This window comes from Sus scrofa, chromosome 17 (assembly GCF_054392235.1).
Source record: "Sus scrofa isolate SSC_HxYL_T2T_F1_AM1 chromosome 17, Sscrofa_HxYL_maternal_Yorkshire_Landrace_v2.0, whole genome shotgun sequence".
Classification (NCBI taxonomy): domain Eukaryota; kingdom Metazoa; phylum Chordata; class Mammalia; order Artiodactyla; family Suidae; genus Sus; species Sus scrofa.
Window position 1 is genome coordinate 40,728,238 of NC_139399.1, and position 18,365 is coordinate 40,746,602.

Sequence of the window (18,365 nt, forward strand, 5' to 3'; positions counted from 1 at the left end):
CCCCAGGGAGAGCTCCAGGATGGAGCTAGGCTCTCAAAGAAGGCAGAGGGGCAGAAGGAGTGGTCAAGGGATTAAGGAGAAAGGTCTCTTGTGGTCAAGACCAGTTCCATGTTGCTTGGAAGGACTGGACAAGAAAGCCAACATAGGTTTGTATCTTCTTCTGATCTGTGCTCATTCAGCTAAGACATGGTTTTCTCTTTGGTAATGAACTGTCTCAGGCATCCTCCCAAGCATCGTAGACCTAACGTGGGGGCTCATATATTTTCCCCAAGCTGTGATTCCTGTTATAATCTCATTTCCCAACTGAAGGAAATGCATGTGGAACGTGGAAAGTGAGACAGAATTTGCCTTTCCGTTTTACCCAACCTCTTTTACACGGCAAGCAAGCTGCTGCTTTAGTTTTTCTTTCATAGGCAGTTTTCAATAGCCTCCACGGGATGCATAATTTAGGAGCTAGGAAGGCAGCTGTCAGGTTAGGAAGACCTCCAAGCTCTGAATGCACCGCCTGCACTTATCAGGACTCCTCCCGTTCATGCAGCTGATTGGAGTCAGAAAATTCAGGGCGAAAAATAGGCTGAAAGGAAAGAGAGGAGCTGGAAGGCCCAATGTGTCTGGCTCACCCACCAACTCCCAACAGTTAAGCATGTTCACCAAACGATACAAGAGGACGGAGAATTCTGAGCCTCCTGTTTAAGAAATGGAAAAACAAACTGTAATTTTTTTTGAGAAACATACTGTGTTCTCAGACATTTTTTTCCCCTTCTTATGGAACATAAGTGGAAGGAATAGGATTTAGGTCCCTCAGAGGTGACTCCAGAGGAGATTTCGAATTTATGTAATTGGGCTGCTCCGGTTCATTTACTGGATTCCTTTTATTTAACTTCGCTGTGTCCCTTGACCATTTGGGTCCCTGAAGTGCAAATTTTGACCCCTTCCTCTTTTCTTTCTTTCTTTCTTTCCTTTCTTTCTTTCTTTCTTTCTTTCTTTCTTTCTTTCTTTCTTTCTTTCTTTCTTTCTTTCTTTCTTTCTTTCTTTCTTTCTTTCTTTTTTTTGTCTTTTTGTCTTTTTGCCATTTCTTGGGTCACACCCGTGGCATATGGAGGTTCCCAGGCTAGGGGTTGAATCAGAGCTGCAGCCACCGGCCTACGCCAGAGCCACAGCAACGTGGGATCCAAGCCGTGTCTGCAACCTACACCACAGCTCATGGCAACGCCGGATCGTTAACCCACTGAGCAAGGGCAGGGACCAAACCCGCAACCTCATGCTTCCTAGTCGGATTCATTAACCACTGAGCCACGACAGGATCTCCTCCCCCCGCCTTCCTCTTTTCTAGGCAGAAGGGAAAATGGCAGGGTGGGGTTGTGTATGTGGCATATTTCAGTAGAAAAAGGTTTGCATTTTTAGCAAAATGACTTTCTGTTGCAGTCCTGCATATATGCCCACAGGAGACCCCAACAAGGCAGCCCGTTCAGCAGGGACAGAGGGGGAGCCAGGTGGTGCAGAAGGGACAGTAACCTGGAGGACCACAGGGAAATGGAATGTGGGGGACCAGGCCCCAGCATCCTCACACACGGTGTCACCAAGGGAGCTGACCTTCCTTGAGGACAGGTCCTTGTCCAGTCACCTGGGGCAATGTGCACTTTCTCACCCTTGATCTCATGTCTCTGGAGGGATATGAAGACTGAAAGCGGAGGCAGTGGAGTTGGGAGGAGGGACAGTGATCATGGCACAGCTCTGGGGGCAGGAAGGAGTGTTGAGAGGCCAGTGGTGCCTCCTTGGCCCCCACCTCCTTCCTGGAGCCCTGGCTCCTCTGCGCATCTTGCTCTTGCCCCCTCACCGCCCACCCCACCAAGGGCTCAGACCCCTGGCAATGGAGGAGCAGTGGGTGCAAGGGTCAGGTAGAGGAGGCAGATGGGTGAATCCTGGGGCCAGCTCTTCCAGGTCCCACGTGCCAGTGTGGGGGTCAGGACAAGTCCTTTCTCCTTAGAATGAACTGAGAGCATCTCTCCCAACAGTGCCTGCCTGGGGTGTGAGGAGGAGACTGAACCATAACCAGGAGTTCCTGTTGAGGCTCGGTGGTTAACGAATCTGACCGGCATCCATGAGGGTGCAGGTTCGATCCCTGGCCTTGCTCAGTGGGTTGAGGATCGGGTGTTGCTGTGAGCTATGGCGTAGGTCCCAGACGCAGCTTGGATCCTGCATTGCTGTGACTGTGGCGTAATCCAGCAGCTACAGCTCCCACTGGACCCCTAGCCTGGGAATCTCCACATGCTTCAAGTGCAGAAAAAAAGACTGGACCTTAACCTCATGACTCCTGACCTGAAGTGCAGTACGCCCGACTGGTGGGTGTGGGTCCTGCCCTCCTGATGGCGGGGAGGGTCTGCCCCCTGTGACTTTGGTGGCTCTTCAACTCCTGGAGCAGCTTGCCCCCTCTGGGTAAAGCCCTTGCTGGCCCAGGGAAGAGCTGTGTCCATATTCCGGATGGGAAGGTGGCCCACCACCCTTGGCACTTTGTGAAGGGTATGGGTGTGCCCTTTGGAGTCAGGCAGCCTGGGTGTGAGTCCTGGCTCCACCTCCTACCAGCTGCCTGGAACCAGCTCCCTGAGGCTCAGCTCCGTGTCACCAAATCTGGGGCTGGCTCTTGCCCCCTGGGGCTGAAGACATGCCCCCTCTGAGCAGCACTCTGTCCCCTCCCCAGTGAAACTCCCTGCCTGGGGCGGGTTCCTTACATTGAGAGGGAGGGAGAGAAGAAGGGATGAGACAGAAGGCTGGGTGGGGGGCTGGACTGGGGCTCACCAGGACCCTCACCCCATCTCACCTGTGCCTGGAGAGCCGCTCCTCACCTGCCCCCTCGAGCCACCTGCTGCTGTAAGAGAGGGAACTGGATGAAAGGGATGAAGCCTGACACCTGCAGAGGCCCCTTCCCTGTACCGCCCCATCTCACCGTGGGGACCCTCGGCTGGTTGGTGGCCCCTCAGAGAGAACCAGGCTCCAACTACTTAATTCCACCAGCTCTAGAGCCCCCCATGCTGATGTTTCTCTGACACCCTGGAAGGTCATGAGGTCAGAACACCTCTACAATCCCTGCCTCAGACAGACAGACAGACAGAGAAGTCTGTGGAGGGGATTGCTGAAGAAAGGTGACCCTAACCAAGACGGCAGGAGGCTGACAGAGCCAGGCGGGCTCTGATGGCCTCTGGTGCTGTGGTAAGGCTGGCACGGGCTGTTTTCAATCCACCCACAGCCCTGCAAGGGGCCATGGCCGCCTTCATCTCGTGGATGAGTCAGGGAAGGTTGGATGGTTAACCAGACAGGTTTCTCAGCAAGCAAGTGGCAGGCCCTGTCCTCGAACCTGGGTCCCTGCGCCTCCAAAGACCCCGTCTGCCTCCGTGTCCCCTGCTGCCCAGGAAACCTGTGAGGGGGCCCCGCAGAGAGGAGAATTAACTCACCTTCCTCCCTCCGGCCCTTTAGCGGGTGGCTCATGGTCAGCAGGGCTGGCTGGTCCCCAGGCAGACTCACGAGGCTCGCTCATACACCTGCAGCCTGGGGTGATCTGGGGTGATCTGCTGCCCTCATGGTGGCCGGGACTCTGTTCCTCTGCTCGGCTGCTTTGAGATTGAACGTGGAGGCGAGTGAATTTTGGGAGCGAGGCGAGGCGGGGCAGGAGGCGGCGAGTGCCCAGCCCTTCAATCCAGCTGCACACTCCTCCGCTTGGGTTTCCCTGCAAAGGGGCGGTGTGGCCTCACATTTCAGGCATCGCTTACACACGGAGGGGCCCTGAAGGGGCCAGAAGCTGCCAGCTCATTTCCTGGTGGTGATGCCACTCACACCCCAACCAGGAGAGGTATGAAGAGCATCCCAGGTCTCTCGTCCTCGGTCTTGGGTCCCTGGTTGGGAGAGGCACCAGGGAAATTCAAGGATGTTTGTGCCTGTTCCCACCAGGGCTTCTGTTTAAAATGCAGATTCCCAGGACTACCGCTGGGCATCATTATCAGTCCTTGGGAATTTCTCTTTGTCTCCCTCCTGCTAGAGGACAGGGGAGGGGCGGGGGAGTGAGTGCTTTTGCAGGCATGAGTCCAGCATCTCCAGGGATGCGGCACTCACTCCCTCTTTAAGCTGCACTTTCCCCTGACACATGCGCTGGCTTTTGGGACAGCTCATTCTGGTGCCTGTTTATGAAAGCTTCACAGACACAGAGGGCTCATCCAGAGCGGTCCTTCCCAGGTGGCCAGCCACATATATACAAGTTTCGGTTGTTTGCATCCACAGAGCCCAAACCAGTCTCCAACCCACTTCCTGTGGCTCTAATTGCGTAGACACCACTTGACAATTTGGATCTCTCTCCAATTTGGATCTCTCTCCCGCTGCTGTGTTCCCTCAAGTGTGAGGTGGCCCTTGACTCTCCATGATGCTAGAAGAAAGGCGATAGCTGTCCCATTTGTGGGGAGGGATCAGCGGACCTCCAGGAAGCAGTGTGCTGAGCTGAGCTGAGTTTTAGATGTGATGAGGGGAGGCAAAGGGAGGGTAATCTTGGGCCGAGGAAACAGCAAGGACAGGGCAAGAAGTCCTGCCTATGTCCTTGGGTGGCGCTGCTGGGTAAGTGTGAGGTGTGGCCTGGAGCAGGTGGGGCTGATGGGCAGGCTGGGCAGACTGTGGAAGAGACTTGCAGTCACTTCTCAAGGATCCAGGACCCTGGAGGGGTTTTTGTTTGTTCGTTTTGTTTTTGTTTTGTTCTTTTGTTTTTTTGGTCCTGTGAGGGGTGCACCCCCTGGTTTATGGAGGTTCCCAGGCTAGGGGTCTAATCCGAGCTGTAGCTGCCAGCCTACGCCACAGCCACAGCAATGCCAGATCCAAGCCTCATCTGCGACCTACACCACAGCTCATGGCAACCACTGAGTGAGGCCAGGGACTGAATCCGCATCCTCAAGGATACTAGTCAGGTTCGTTACCACTGAGCCATGATGGGAACTCCAGCCTGGAGGGTCCTGATCAAGAGCACAAGAGTCTCCAACAAGCAGAGGGTTAGAAGCAGGTGACTCAATCTCTGTGATGTTGAGTCATTGACTTCTAAAGGTTTTGGCATCCTTGAGGAAATCTAGCCATTGGATATATAGGGTTAGAAAACAATATCCAGGAGTTCCCGTTGTGGCTCAGCAGGCAGCTGGTTAAGAACCTGATGCAGTGTCTGTAAGGATGCAGCTTCAATCCTTGGCCTCGCTTAGAGGATTAAGGACCCAGCGTTGCCACAGGCTGTGGTGAAGGTCACAGATGTGGCTCTGATCTGATGTTGCTGTGACTGTGGTATAGGCTGGCAGCTGCAGCTCTGATTCAACCCCTAGCCCAGGAATTTCCATATGCCACAGGTGCGGCCATACAAAGAAAAAAATTAAGAAAGAAAAAAGAAAACAATATCCAACCTCAGCCACCAGTGGGAGAGATCAGCCATGCTGTGAGATCAACCCTGTGGCCTCCAAAGGTTGCAGGGCGTGGGCAGCCATGGCCATGCAAGATCTTTCCAGGCAGCTGGCTTGTGTCTTACAGTTACACTGGTGCCCACGTGCTTTTTACTCCTTTCCGGTGGCATTTCTGAGTCCATCTGGGATGGTCAGCACTTTGCCAAATGTCTGATTCTGGCTTTTATCCTCCTTGCAGTGCTGCCACTGCTCCAGGGTGGCCAGCACACAGGATGTGGACACACCAGGGACAGGTGGCAGCTTTCTTTCAGAGGATGAAGAGGTGGTGTACCTGACATCCTCCCGAGAAGCCCTGTGGGAAGACAAGCTCTACTCCTCATGGGGATGCAGGGAGGCAGAGCTCCACGCTTCACCCCTGAGAATGGACTCTGTCCCAGACCTTATCACCCGGGGTCTGGTGTCTGGGGAGGCCCTTTGAGCGTCATAGAAATTCCTTCTCTCCTCCTGCCTGGAGTTTTGCCTTAAGATTCGCCTTTTCTTTATGGCGAATTCACTATGACTATAAGGAGAAACCTCTTGATTTCACATATTTGAAAGTTTTAAGAAAAACAACCTACTTTGAGGACCACAAGGCCAAAGCAGGTGGCGCAAAACCACGTCTTTTTACTTTTCATAAAATATTCTTTTTCTTTTCTTTCGGCTCAACCCAGGTCTTAGCTAATTAATGCTCGAGTTACGTTTATTGGACATTCAACTCAGCATAACTAACCAGGGCTCTGAAGAGTAGTAATATTGGAGGGGTGTGTTCTAATGTTTCATCACAATGGTGAGTATGTCTATGGCTAGGGCTAAGGGTGGTAAACCTGCAGTAATTCTCTTTCATGGGTGTTTTGCTTGATCTGAGAGATCAACACAACTATAACAGCATGGTATCTGCAATTTCTTTATTTTATTTTTTAATGATTTTTATTTTGTTTTCCATTATAGCTGGTTGACAGTGTTCTGTCAATTTTCTACAGTACAGCATGGTGACCCAGTCACATATATATACATGCATTCTTTTTTCTCACATTATCATGCTCCATCATAAGGGACTAGATATAGTTGCCAGGGTTACCCAGCAGGATCTCACTGCTTATGCATTCCAAAGGCAATAGTTTGCATCTAGTAACCCCCAATTCCCAGACCATCCCCCTCCATCCCCCTCCCCCTCGGCAACCACAAGCCTGTTCTCCATGACATCTGCAATTTCACCCAAAAGTCACAGCGCATCCAAATCCGGTGGTGTTTTTGACTCGAAATCCCTCGTCGACGGGGAAACTTCTTGGACTACCTTGTTCATTTAGCTCCCCGATTAAAAAAACATCATTAGCTCTGGGTATCTGCTTACAAACATCCAGTGTCGCTCACAGAATGTTGTAAAGCAGCACAATGGAGAGGATCCAGTGACAGGAGCGAATGGCCTCGCTGGATAAGGTGAACTGTGCCTTGGCCGCTGCGTACCCTCCGCCTCAGTAGGTGCTCCCTGTGGGAAGTCTGTGGTGCCCAGCAGTGGCGGGGCCACGGAGATCTGGACAGCAGCTACCAGCTTTGGGGCATGTATCATGAGCAGGGCTCCTTTGGGCAGCCTCTTGGTTCCTCCATCAGCAGGCAAGGTGGGCAGAGCACTGTTTGCAAGGATCCACTGAGTCATGTCTGCCATTCTGGGCTCTTAGTCAGCAAAAAAGATGCACACCTGGGTGTTTGGGACCCAAGGGAGCATTACTCCTAGGGAGGGGACGATTCTGGCCAGGTATCGGCTGGGGCCACAAGGAAAACTGCAGCCAAGCAGTGTCCTGGGCCATGGGTTTTGTGTGCCAGCTTCTTCCCCCTCCGCCCCAGGAGGCAGAGTCAGGCAAAGAGAGCTGGGGAGCCAAGATTCCGAGACCCTGTTACTTCTGCCCATAGAGGATAAGGACAATTAACCACTGGAATGCTCCTCACAAGCAAGAATTTAAAGATGTCACCTGATGCAGACAGATGACAAATCCTTCTTCAGTCCCCATTATGTATCGGTCAGCGGCAAGACCCTCCATTTCTTCCTCTGTTTGGTGGGGGTGACTCTGCAAATCCAACAAGGGTCCTTTGGGGATAGAGGCAGGAATGTGGCTATGCCAGAAACACAGGAAGCCCTGAAGAGTTCAGAGGAGTGACCTTGCACACAGCCCCACTTTTACCAGAGCAGAGGCCTGGCCGGTCCTTTCCTTTGCTCCTTAAAGCACCTGCCATGATACTCTCCCCATTGCCCTGTTATTACCCACCTCTGGCCTCTGCTGAGCTTCCTCAGGCCCATGCAGCTCTGGCGGGCATCAGCTCCTCCTCCAGCCCACAGAGGCACGCTAAGCCCAGGTCGAGGTGTGCAGAGCTGATCTTTTTGGCAGCGGTTTGTGGATAACCCAGTTGCAGAGCAGGAAATTCCCAACAGGGACAATTTAATGCCTCGAAGTTTCTTGGCTGCTTGTGCCCTGCACACCTTCCCTGAGTTTTTTTTTTTTTTTTTTTTTTTGTCTTTTTGACATTTCTTGGGCCGCTCCCACGGCATATGGAGGTTCCCAGGCTAGGGGTCGAATTGGAGCTGTAGCCACTGGCCTACACCAGAGCCACGTCTGCAACCTACACCACAGCTCACGGCAACGTCGGATCGTTAACCCACTGAGCAAGGGCAGGGACCGAAGCCGCAACCTCATGGTTCCTAGTCGGATTCGTTAACCACTGCGCCACGACGGGAACTCCTCCCTGAGTTTTTGATTGCCACCTGCCACTTTGTTTCTAGGGCTCACTCCTCCTAGCTCTAGTTTATAAACTAGAATGTCAAGGCGATCACACGCAGTTTGGGGTGGAAAAAAAGACCTTTACCAAACTGTAGATCCCCCCTGGTTTAAGATCCCTGGGAAACTATCAGCTGAGGGGATGGAATGCTGTGAGGGGACCATGGACCTCGGACCACAGAAAGGGAGACGGAAGGTACAGGGGGACCTCACTCGCTGCGATTCACAAGTCTGTAGGGGACAGCACTTATCTTTCTCAGTGACTGAGGTAAACTCTCTTGAGTGCTCATTCTTTTTTCTTTTTGTTTATTTAGTTATTTGTCAGGGCCACACCAGAGGCATATGGAAGTTCCATATGCTAGGAGTCAAATTGGAGCTACAGCCGCCAGCCTACAGCCACAGCCACAGGACCTTGGGATCCGAGCTGTGTCTGCGACCTACACCACAGCTCACGTCAATGCTGGATCCTTAACCCACTGAGTGAGGTCAGGGATCAAACCTGCAACCTCGTGGATGCTCGTCAGGTTCATTACCGATGAGCCTCGATGGGAACTCTTTTGTGGGGTTCTTGACCCACTGAGCCACAGTGGAAACTCCAGGACAAGATAATTCTTTATGTGGGAGCTGTCCAGTGACTTGCCGCATCCCTGGCCTCTGCCCATTAAATACCTGTTAATCCCCACCACCGCCCCAGATGAGACAGACAACCAACAAGATCTCCAGATATTGCCAAGTGGCCCGTGGGGTTAAAGTTGCGGGGAGAGGGGTTGAGAGTCACTGTTCCAGGGTGACGGAGCAGGGATAAGAGACACCCACTTGAGGTCTGTGTACCTTTTCTTCTTGACAGGGCAGACTTCCCGTCTCCTGCCTGAGGAAAATAACCTTGACCACCAGTGTTTGGGAAGCTGAGATAAGAGAGGGAAGCTGGGAGTCCCACTCTCTGTATGTGGCTTTTCACTCCCTTCTCTGTTTTGTGTGGTTCCTCATTTTGCCCTCAGCTCTGTCTACCACCCCTCAGTCCTGGGCCTCTCACTTTGTCAGCCTCTCCAGGGAGTCAATGTTGAAGCTTCTGCAGGAGTTGAGGATAAGAACTGGGGTCTAACAAAGTTTTTTTTTTTTTTGGTCTTATTGCTATTTCTTGGGCCGCTCCCTCGGCATATGGAGGTTCCCAGGCTAGGGGTCCAATTGGAGCTGCAGCCACCAGCCTACACCAGAGCCACAGCAACGCAGGATCCGAGCCGCATCTGCAACCTACACCACAGCTCATGGCAACACTGGATCCTTAACCCACTGAGCAAGGGCAGGGACCGAACCCGCAACCTCATGGTTCCTATTCGGATTCGTTAACCACTGCGCCATGACGGGAGCTCCAAGATTTTATTTCTTTAAATAACAACTTTGCCAAACATTTCACCCTTTTAAAGTGTACAGATCAGTGGGTTTCAGTACACTGATACAACACTTGTCTCTGCTTTTCAGAGGTGACTGCTTCATTACGTTTTTCTAATTTGGGGCTGACTGCGACTATAGTTTGCACTTGCCCTGCTGTACCCCTTTCCTGGGGAAAGTTCTCAGCCACTTGCCCCAGGTCCAGAAGGAGGGAGGCAGCAGCGCCAGCTTGCAGAGGGGGTGAGCACTGCGTGGGGCTTCATCTCCCTTCGTCCAGTCCAGGAACAAGCCCCTCCCACCCCTTCAGCAACTCCTGGGGTGCCTGGGGCTTCCTGCCAGCTGGTCCCCTCCTGGCTCTTTGGTCCGGCGCCTCCCTCTGAAGGCTTGTAAAAGTTGGGACACAGAGGCCACCCAAATGCGGACTTCAGCTCTGGGCAAAAAGTGGGGACCGGGTCGCTGGCCATTAACACTTAGCCTTTGAGGTTGGGGCGAAGGGAGGGTGACATAGATCTTAGTCTCCCCAGCCAAAGGTCAGGATTTAGACCATGGGTCAAAAATTCCGAATTCCGCCTCCGGGCTGAACAGTTCGGGAGCCTGAGGGAACAGAGGGACCCTAGCCGCTGGAGGGAGAGCAGGGACTACGCGTTGGGCGTTGTCAGCAGGAATCCAGATGGACTTTGAGAGAGGGACTCAGCGTCTAAACAGGGACCAGGGTCCCTGGGGCCAGCTGTGCGGATGGTGCTCCCTAAAAGGCCCTGCGCCCTCCGCGGACGCCCGGGTCTGGGCCGCAGGTCAGACTCTGCGCTCTCCGTACCCCAGCCTTAGAACAGATGCCAGGTGAGGGAGGCCAGCGGGCCAGGGGCGGGGCTAAAGGGTCTCACACCCCCTGCAAGGGCCCCTCCTCTCACCTTGAGGTTCCCGAGGCCCTCCCACCCCGTCGGAGGGGAGAAATTGTGCCTTCGTCCCTGGCGGGCGGGCGCCCCCTGTCGGCAAATCTGGGAATTGGCCATTGAGGCAAACCCGGAACAGACTGAGCCAGAACCAGAACCAGTCCCTGCCAGGGCGATCAGGGCCTTAGTGGGTGGCGGAGCGGGGAGATACTACCAGAGTTTGTTACACGTGAGAACTAGCAGAATCACACGCTCTTTGCAAAGGTAAGAATTTGTTGTGAGTTAGAGCAACTTTACATGAATCTAAGCAGGATAATTAAAAAAGGCTCAGATTTGGGGAGAGAGGGGTGGGGCTCGCCCAGGGCAGGTGGAAGTTCCCAGGATAGGGATCAAGCCCACGCCGCAGGAGAGGCCCGAGATGCTGCAGTGACCACGCTGGTTCCTTAACCAGCTGTGCCACAAGAGAACACCAAGGCTCAGATGTTTGATCGCAAAAGTAACTTGTGTAAACTATAAATGGAACCAAGCAGTTTATGTTAAAATGAACACCAAACTGTATTGACTATTGTGAGCTAGCGCACATTCGCTCCGAAAGGCAAATTAACAAATTAACTCAGAAACATCTCAAACTAAATATCTTATTACAAGTAAGCACAAATTAAGATACATCTGAGCTGTATTCTCAAACCTAACCTGGGAGTGCCTGTGGTGCCTCAGCGGTTAAGGAATCTGACTACCATCCATGAGAACACAGGTTGGATCCCTGGCCTCGCTCGGTGGGTTAGGGATCCTGCGTTGCTGTGAGTTGTGGTGTAGGTCGCAGACGTGGCTCAGATCCTACATTGCTGTGGCTGTGGCTGTGGTGTAGGCCAGAAGCTACAGCTCCATATGCTGTGGATGTGGCCCTGAAAAGAAAACAAAAAATTCTAACCTGGCACAGGAAATTAGAATAAATTGGTTTATGTGAAATCAAGCTCAAAATCATTCATTTAAAAGAAAATGTATGATCTTTAAAGTGCTATGTAAATTTTTTAAGGGGAAATAAGCTCAGAAACACTGTCACCTGACAAGTACTATCTTTGTGTAAATTAGAGCAAATTAAGTAAAAACAGTGTGAATCACACATTTTTATGTAAGGTAAGTCAAAAGTACCTTGTTATGTTGAGTTAGTGAAAATAAAGATGAAATGATGCGTGCAAATAAGCAGTATCTCTACAAACAGTATGCTTGTAAACAAGCTAAGAATCAGACAGGCCCCTCTAAGGAAACTTCTAATGCTGAGGGAAATCAAACAAGAATGAGTTGGAATGAATTTAGATCTATCTCAGCAGTATTAGGAAATATGTCATTATTCTTTAATTTACCCTGTGAGAAATTAGAATACTTATATTCAATACTAGGCATTTTAAGTGAAATCATGCTCAAAATCACTCACTCATTTCAAATGAAACTTCTTATTGCTCCTTAGAGAGAATTCATACGGAACAGTTGGTAATAAAACAAGTATAGACTCAAATGTTCTCAAAAGGACCCTTTTAGGATACCTTCGAGTGTATCAATGAGCTTCTATGAAATCAAGCTCGAACGCATTCATTCCAAACAGCTTCAGAAGTACTTTATACATTTTATATAGGCAAACAAGCTCAGAAAAACACACTCACCTCAAAATTTCCTGCTTCCCTCGCTAGGGGGAGCTGCTCTAGCCTGGCACAAAGGCCCCTCTTATCCTCAGCACAGATACAAGCTAGTTGGATGGAAACCAGCAGTAACTATGACCCTGCTTCCTCATCCAGAGGCTGAGTCCATATTTCAGTTCCAGAAACTCAAGTCCCAAACTCCCATTTCAGAGGCTAAGACCCTACTCCCCACACCAGAAGGTAAAGACCCTACTTCTCCCTCCACTACATGCCCCACTGGCTAGGTCTGCAAGTCCCCCTACAGAGGTTGAGTCCCAGTTTTGGCTGCAGCAGTCACCTGTTGCCACAGAGCCTGCATCCTGCTTCCCTCACCCAGGTCTAAGTCTTTGCTTCTTAATCCAGGAGCTCTCCCCAGAGTTTAGGTCCACAATCCCCCTTCTAGAGGCTAAGGCTGGATTTTGGTTCCAAAGGCAGTCCCCACCTCTCCCAGAGGTGAGCCTATAATGCTGGCCCCAGAGCCTAAGTCCCAGTCCCTCTTCTAGAGGCCAAGTCCCCATTTCAGATCCAGAGTCTAAGTGCCAACTTGTGCTGCCAGTGACTCTTCCCTGTATTCTGCTTCAGAGGCTACACTTGTGCCCCTTGCCCCATAGTCCAAGTCACTAGTTTTCCCTGCAGAAGTACCTGAACTTTGGAACTGGACTTCAGATTTGAACTTTGGACTTGAACCTGTATCTAAAATCTGGTTCCTTGGGCCTGGACCAGTTCCTTGGATATGGACCTCAGACTTCAAATTTGATCTGAATCTGGACCTCAGAGCTCAGTGATTCAATTATTCAACATTGTGAATCAATGATACTTAAAAAAAGAACAATAGGTGATTTGAGTTCAGTTTTACAAATGTCACAAGTAGCTTTAACACATAGGAAGACGAATGCGATAAATGTGTATTTCTCATTTGGTTTGTTTAACGTTTACGTTAATTCCAGCTTATTCTAACCAGAAATAAGAAATTTAGTGGCATGATTGAGCTTGTGTTTATAAACACTGTTTCTTTAATATATATGTAACATATATACATATATAAAAATATATATGATACACACATATATAATGATATTAAGCTTCCTTACATTATTGGATTCATAATGTATGAATTATGACTGGATTCATACAACTTTGATTTGACTAGTAACAGGAAGGTTACTAGTCATAACTGAGTTAGATCAAACATAGGCAGGTGCCTGTGTCAGTCCTTCAGGTAAATTCCAAAAGGTTGGAACAAATATAATTCTTCTGCTCTGTTTCCTCTGGAAGCAGGAACCGGGGTCCTACACCGTGAGTGCAGGCTATCATCCTCAAGATCACTACTGAGCCAGGGAGGGCAAGCTGGCAAGGGCGAGGAAAAACTCTGCATTTTCTTTTCTGTTTTAAAAATAGACTTTTTTTTTTTTTAAATCAATTTTAGGCTCACAGTAAAACTGAGTGTAAGGTACAGAGGTTTTCCATATGCATCCTGCCTTATATATGCACAGCCTCCTCTGCTATCAAAATCTACACAACAGTACATTTGTTACAGTTGGTGAACTTACACTGAAATACTGTTATCACCCACAGTTCATAGTTTGCATTAGGTTTCACTCTTCGTGTTGCATATTCTACGGGCCTTGAAAAAAAGTATAAGGACATTTAGCCACCATGATGGTATCATACACAATAGTTCTGCTCTTGGAGAGACAGAGGTGAGTGATGGCTTGAAGTGAGATCTTAATTCCCTGCTCAGGAATAGAAACTAGGCAGCCTGTGTGAAAACCAGGAATCCTAGCTGCTAGACCACGAGGCGGTAGAGGTTAAAAATGGAGTTGCCCTGGAGTTCCTGCCATGGCTCAGTGGTTAACGAATCTGGCTAGCATCCATGAGGATGCAGGTTCGATCCCTGGCCTCGCTTAGTGGGTTAAGGATGGGGTGTTGCTGTGAGCTGTGGTGTAGGTCGCAGACTTGGCTTGGATCCTGTGTTGCTGTGGCTGTGCTGTAGGCCAGCAGCTGTAGCTCCAATTTGACCCCTAGCCTGGGAACCTCCATATGCCGCAGGTGTGGCCCTAAAAGGCAAAAAAAAAAAAAAAAAAAAAAAAAGAGTTGCCATGATTCTTGCCCTTATAGAAAGCAAGAATGTTTCAAGCAGGCAAAGACTGTAAACATGGGCACAAAGTCTATTATTAGAGACACAGTACAACATGTAGAAAAGCACACAGGGAGGCAGTTTAGAAGTGCTCGGAGAGGAGTGTGGATGCCCTGCTAGTGGAAAGCAGGCCAAAGGGGTGATTTAAGTCACTTACATAGGGGCAATTCTACCAGGACTTTGTTTTCCTTTGGCCAATTTGTGTCTCACAACTAATTTAACCCCGGGCCCTTCCTGAGGTAGGTATGCATCTTTCAGCCAATAGAGATTCCAGTGCAAGGGCTTGTGGGAAGGTTACCGGGACTTACTATGATATAACGCCCCCTCCCTTTCTAACCCTGAGGAGTCTTTCTGTGCAGGTGTCAGTGGGGTCTCCCTGACCCCGAGGATGGGAAGTAGGTGACCTCTTGATCTTTTTGCCCAAGCAGGGCTTAGCCTCTCTCTGCCCCTGCCACTTCCATTGTTTAAAGTGTCCACAGAAGGCAAATTTCAGTTATTTACCTTGTTCCTATTGTTTTTTCTATCTTGAAGTATAAATAAGTGGCTGATTATATGTCTGTCCTGGAGCGTACCTGTCTCCTGCCTCAAAAAGTATAAACAGGAGGCTGGTTGTTAATGTCTAGCCTGGAGCCCTTCTATCTCCTGCCTCGGTTCCACTGCTCTAAAAATTCTCTGTGCTCTGCCCATTCATCCTTTCCTCCCCCCTAAATCCTAAACCTTGAAGAATGCTTCCTTGAGTAGTTAAGATCTTCCATTTGTTGGGGGGTTTTAGTTCCACAGAAGAGCTCAGAAATACTGTTATGAGTATCCGAGTCCAGGAACCCCATAGGGTTCTACTGGGTTTCTTTCTTTTCTCTCTCTCTCTCTCTTTTTTTTTTTTTTTTTGTCTTTTCTAGGGCCGCACCTGCTGCATATGGAGGTTCCCAGGCTAGGGGTCGAATTGGAGCTGTCACCGCCAGCCTACACCACAGCCACAGCAACACAGGATCCGAGCCGCGTCTGCGAGCTACACCATAGCTCATAGCAATGCCGGATCCTTAACCCACTGAGCAAAGCCAGGGATCGAACCCGCGACCTCATGGTTCCTAGTTGGATTCTTTAACCACTGAGCCATGACAGGAACTCAGGTTCTGCTGGGTTTCATTCTCAGAAGGCTGATGTTTTAAGAGGCTTTGGCAGGAAAGCACGCTCTGAAAGAGGCTCCTTTTGTCTTGTCACTTTAGCAAAACCATATTGTAACTAACCTTACACCAGGAACCTACATGTTCTACTTATCTCTGGCCCAAGCACACCTTTCAAATCTTTTGATCACAAAATATTTTGTCTATCCTGATGGTTCTTTCCATAGAGCAAAGAAGTAGAAATGAAGAAGACGTAATTAACAGATGGCCAGATCTCTTCCCTACCTTCCCCTTGAGCAAAAAAACCGCATCTAAAGAAAGCCCACGAGGAGTCAAGTCTGCATGAAGTGGGAGAAGGAGACAAACGAATCTGATCGGTGATATTACTTCCTCTTTTCCCCTTGAAAACTTGCGTGACCGAGCAGAAAGTCTTTGGGTTTTGGGATACGCATCCAACTTCTCCCCAGACTGCCAGCTTTCTGATTAAAAGCAATGTTTTCTGTTTCTCCCAACACTTGCCTCTCGAGTATTGATTTTCAAGCAGTGAGCAGCCAGCCCCAAGTTCAGTCACAGCATCCAGAATGTGAAGAGAAATGAGAGGGTGTTGGAGAAAAATCTAAAATAAAATTGCCCGTCAACCCAGATAGTCCTCCCCACAAATGTGGAAAAGAAAACAGTTTTCTTATTGAATAAGTGTAAAACCACACTGTGAAACATATCATAGGCAATCTGCTGAGACTGCAAAGACAGAATCCCACTCTTTTTATAGTTGAGCAGATACAACCCATCACAAACATGTTCTCAAGGTTAATGGTAATTTGTCCTCTTATACGAAGAATTTGATAGGGATAGAGTAGGATAGTTATGTTAGCACAAGTCCACATGCCCGACACACAGGGAGGCCAAAACAAATCAAAACATAGTTTGCAGCAGAGAAATGTTTATTGCAGGCCATGTAAGGAGATAGGTGGCTTATACACCTAAAATATCCCAAACTTCCCAAACCAAAATTGCAAAGCATTTTTATTTATTTATTTATTTTGTCTTTTTAGGGCCACACTCTCGGCATGTGGAGATTCCCAGGCTAGGGGTCGAATCGGAGCAGCAGCTGCCAGCCCACAACACAGCCACAGCAACGTGGGATCTGAGCCACATGTGCGAGCTACACCACAGCTCATGGCAATATTGGATCCTTAACCCATTGAGCAAGCCCAGGGATTGAACCTGCATCTGCATGAATGCTAGTCAGATTTGTTTCCATTGAGCCACAATGGGAACCCCTGCAAAGCATTTTTTTTTTTTTTGTCTTTTTTGATATTTCTTGGGCCGCTCCCGTGGCATATGGAGGTTCCCAGGCTAGGGGTCCAATCGGAGCTGTAGCCACCGGCCTACGCCAGAGCCACAGCAACGCAGGATCCGAGCTGCATCTGCAACCTACACCACAGCTCACAGCAACGTTGGGTCCTTAACCCGCTGAGCAAGGCCAGGGATCGAACCTGCAACCTCATGGTTCCTAGCCGGATTCGTTAACCACTGAGCCACGACCGGAACTCCGAGAAACCCTTTATTTTTGCAGCTGCACAGAGGTCAGGTCATGATGTTCCTGTAAACCTCCAGCAAGATACATGTTATACATCAGAGAGGAGCTAAAGCAGGGGAAGGGCCTGCCCTGAGAAGGCCCCAAAGGGTCCTGCTCGTTAAAGTTGCAAAGGTAGTTTATTACCACTAGGGTAATTATCTCAACCTTGTAAATCAACTATAGTTCAATAAAACTTTAAAAAATGAAAAAAAAAAAAAAATCCCACTAGGGGATTGTTGATAGAGGGAACTTTGAGGGGACAACTGTAAGTTAATAACCGCTCAAGAAAGCTATCAAAACATGGTGAAAGGAAGCAGCCTTGCTTAACTATAGAGTCATCAATAAAAGCATGACTTTGATCATAAAAATGTAACCAGCTTAATTCTTGAGGCAGAGCCCCCTTGCCTGCCTGCTTATATCCCTCGCAAGTGTCCTATGTTCATAAATTGCTTTCTTGCCTATCACTTTGCCTCTCTCTGATTTCCTTCTGTACTGAGACACAAAGGACCTGGGCCTCAATAAGTCCTGACACCAGGTGAGTGATTCTAATTAAAAGACCATGAATTCAAGTCCCAGTCTGGGTTTTGGCTGGGTTCAAGTTCCAGCCGTTTGCTCAAGTCCCAGTCTGGGTTTTGGCTGGGTTCAAGTTCCAGCCGTTTGCTCAAGTCCCAATCAGAGTTGTGCAGTTTCAATTTTACAACGTTGTTTACTATATATCCTTTTTCCACAGTTCATACTAAATTCACCTGGTAATTGGGGGTAGCTACCTGTGCTAATTATCTTTATTTGAAAGAAAAATAAAACTTCTCTGTGACAAGGAGATTACAGCTTGGAGCTAAGCAAGGAAGCAAAATTTCCAGTGACAGCAAGATAGGGCAATATCTTCCTTAACGGTTTACATTTCAAAGAGGTAACTTCCAGGCCTTTAAGAAAAACATTCCTAGGTCCTAAAGCTGGCAACATACTTCTTAGCTTTTAAAAAGATTCACATACATATCAAAGGGGCACCTGATTTACCAATAGGTTTCACAAGGAAATGGCAACATTGAAAACTATTTTTCAGTTACCATTACAATTTAAAGACTCCTTCTATGAACTGAACTCGCTCAGCTTTGCAAAAACCCAACTGGCTGTTGCTAGCTGAAGTACTGGCTTAGCCCTTAACCAGGATCCTAGGTAAAAGGCCGGCAGAGCCAGACTCCAGCCTGAACGAGGCTTCCATCCTCCAGAAACTGGATGAGAACTTTTCGCTAACTTTGAGGACTTCGACAAGGGGAAAATGACTACACAGCATTCAAAGAGCGCTGAAGTTGAGGTTCAAGAGACCTTGTGAGGCTGCATTGCTTTCCCGG

General features: G+C 49.2%; 1 protein-coding gene across 2 annotated transcripts in view; it reads right to left on the reverse strand.

Annotated features, from left to right (window-relative positions):
• The window catches only part of TMC2 (transmembrane channel like 2), a 70,567-nt gene extending 66,678 nt beyond the window's left edge, over positions 1-3,889 (reverse strand). Inside the window, exons 1-2 of one of the 2 annotated variants that reach the window (XM_085003392.1) lie at positions 3,450-3,634; positions 2,819-2,866 (exon numbers count right to left, since the gene is read on the reverse strand). In XM_085003392.1, the coding sequence (XP_084859518.1) occupies positions 2,819-2,866; positions 3,450-3,483 (82 nt within the window). In that variant the 5' untranslated portion in view covers positions 3,484-3,634. Of the gene's footprint in view, positions 1-2,818; positions 2,867-3,449 lie in introns of both variants that reach the window. The other variant, XM_085003393.1, reaches the window with a different exon arrangement.
• Positions 3,890-18,365: the final 14,476 nt, after the last annotated feature.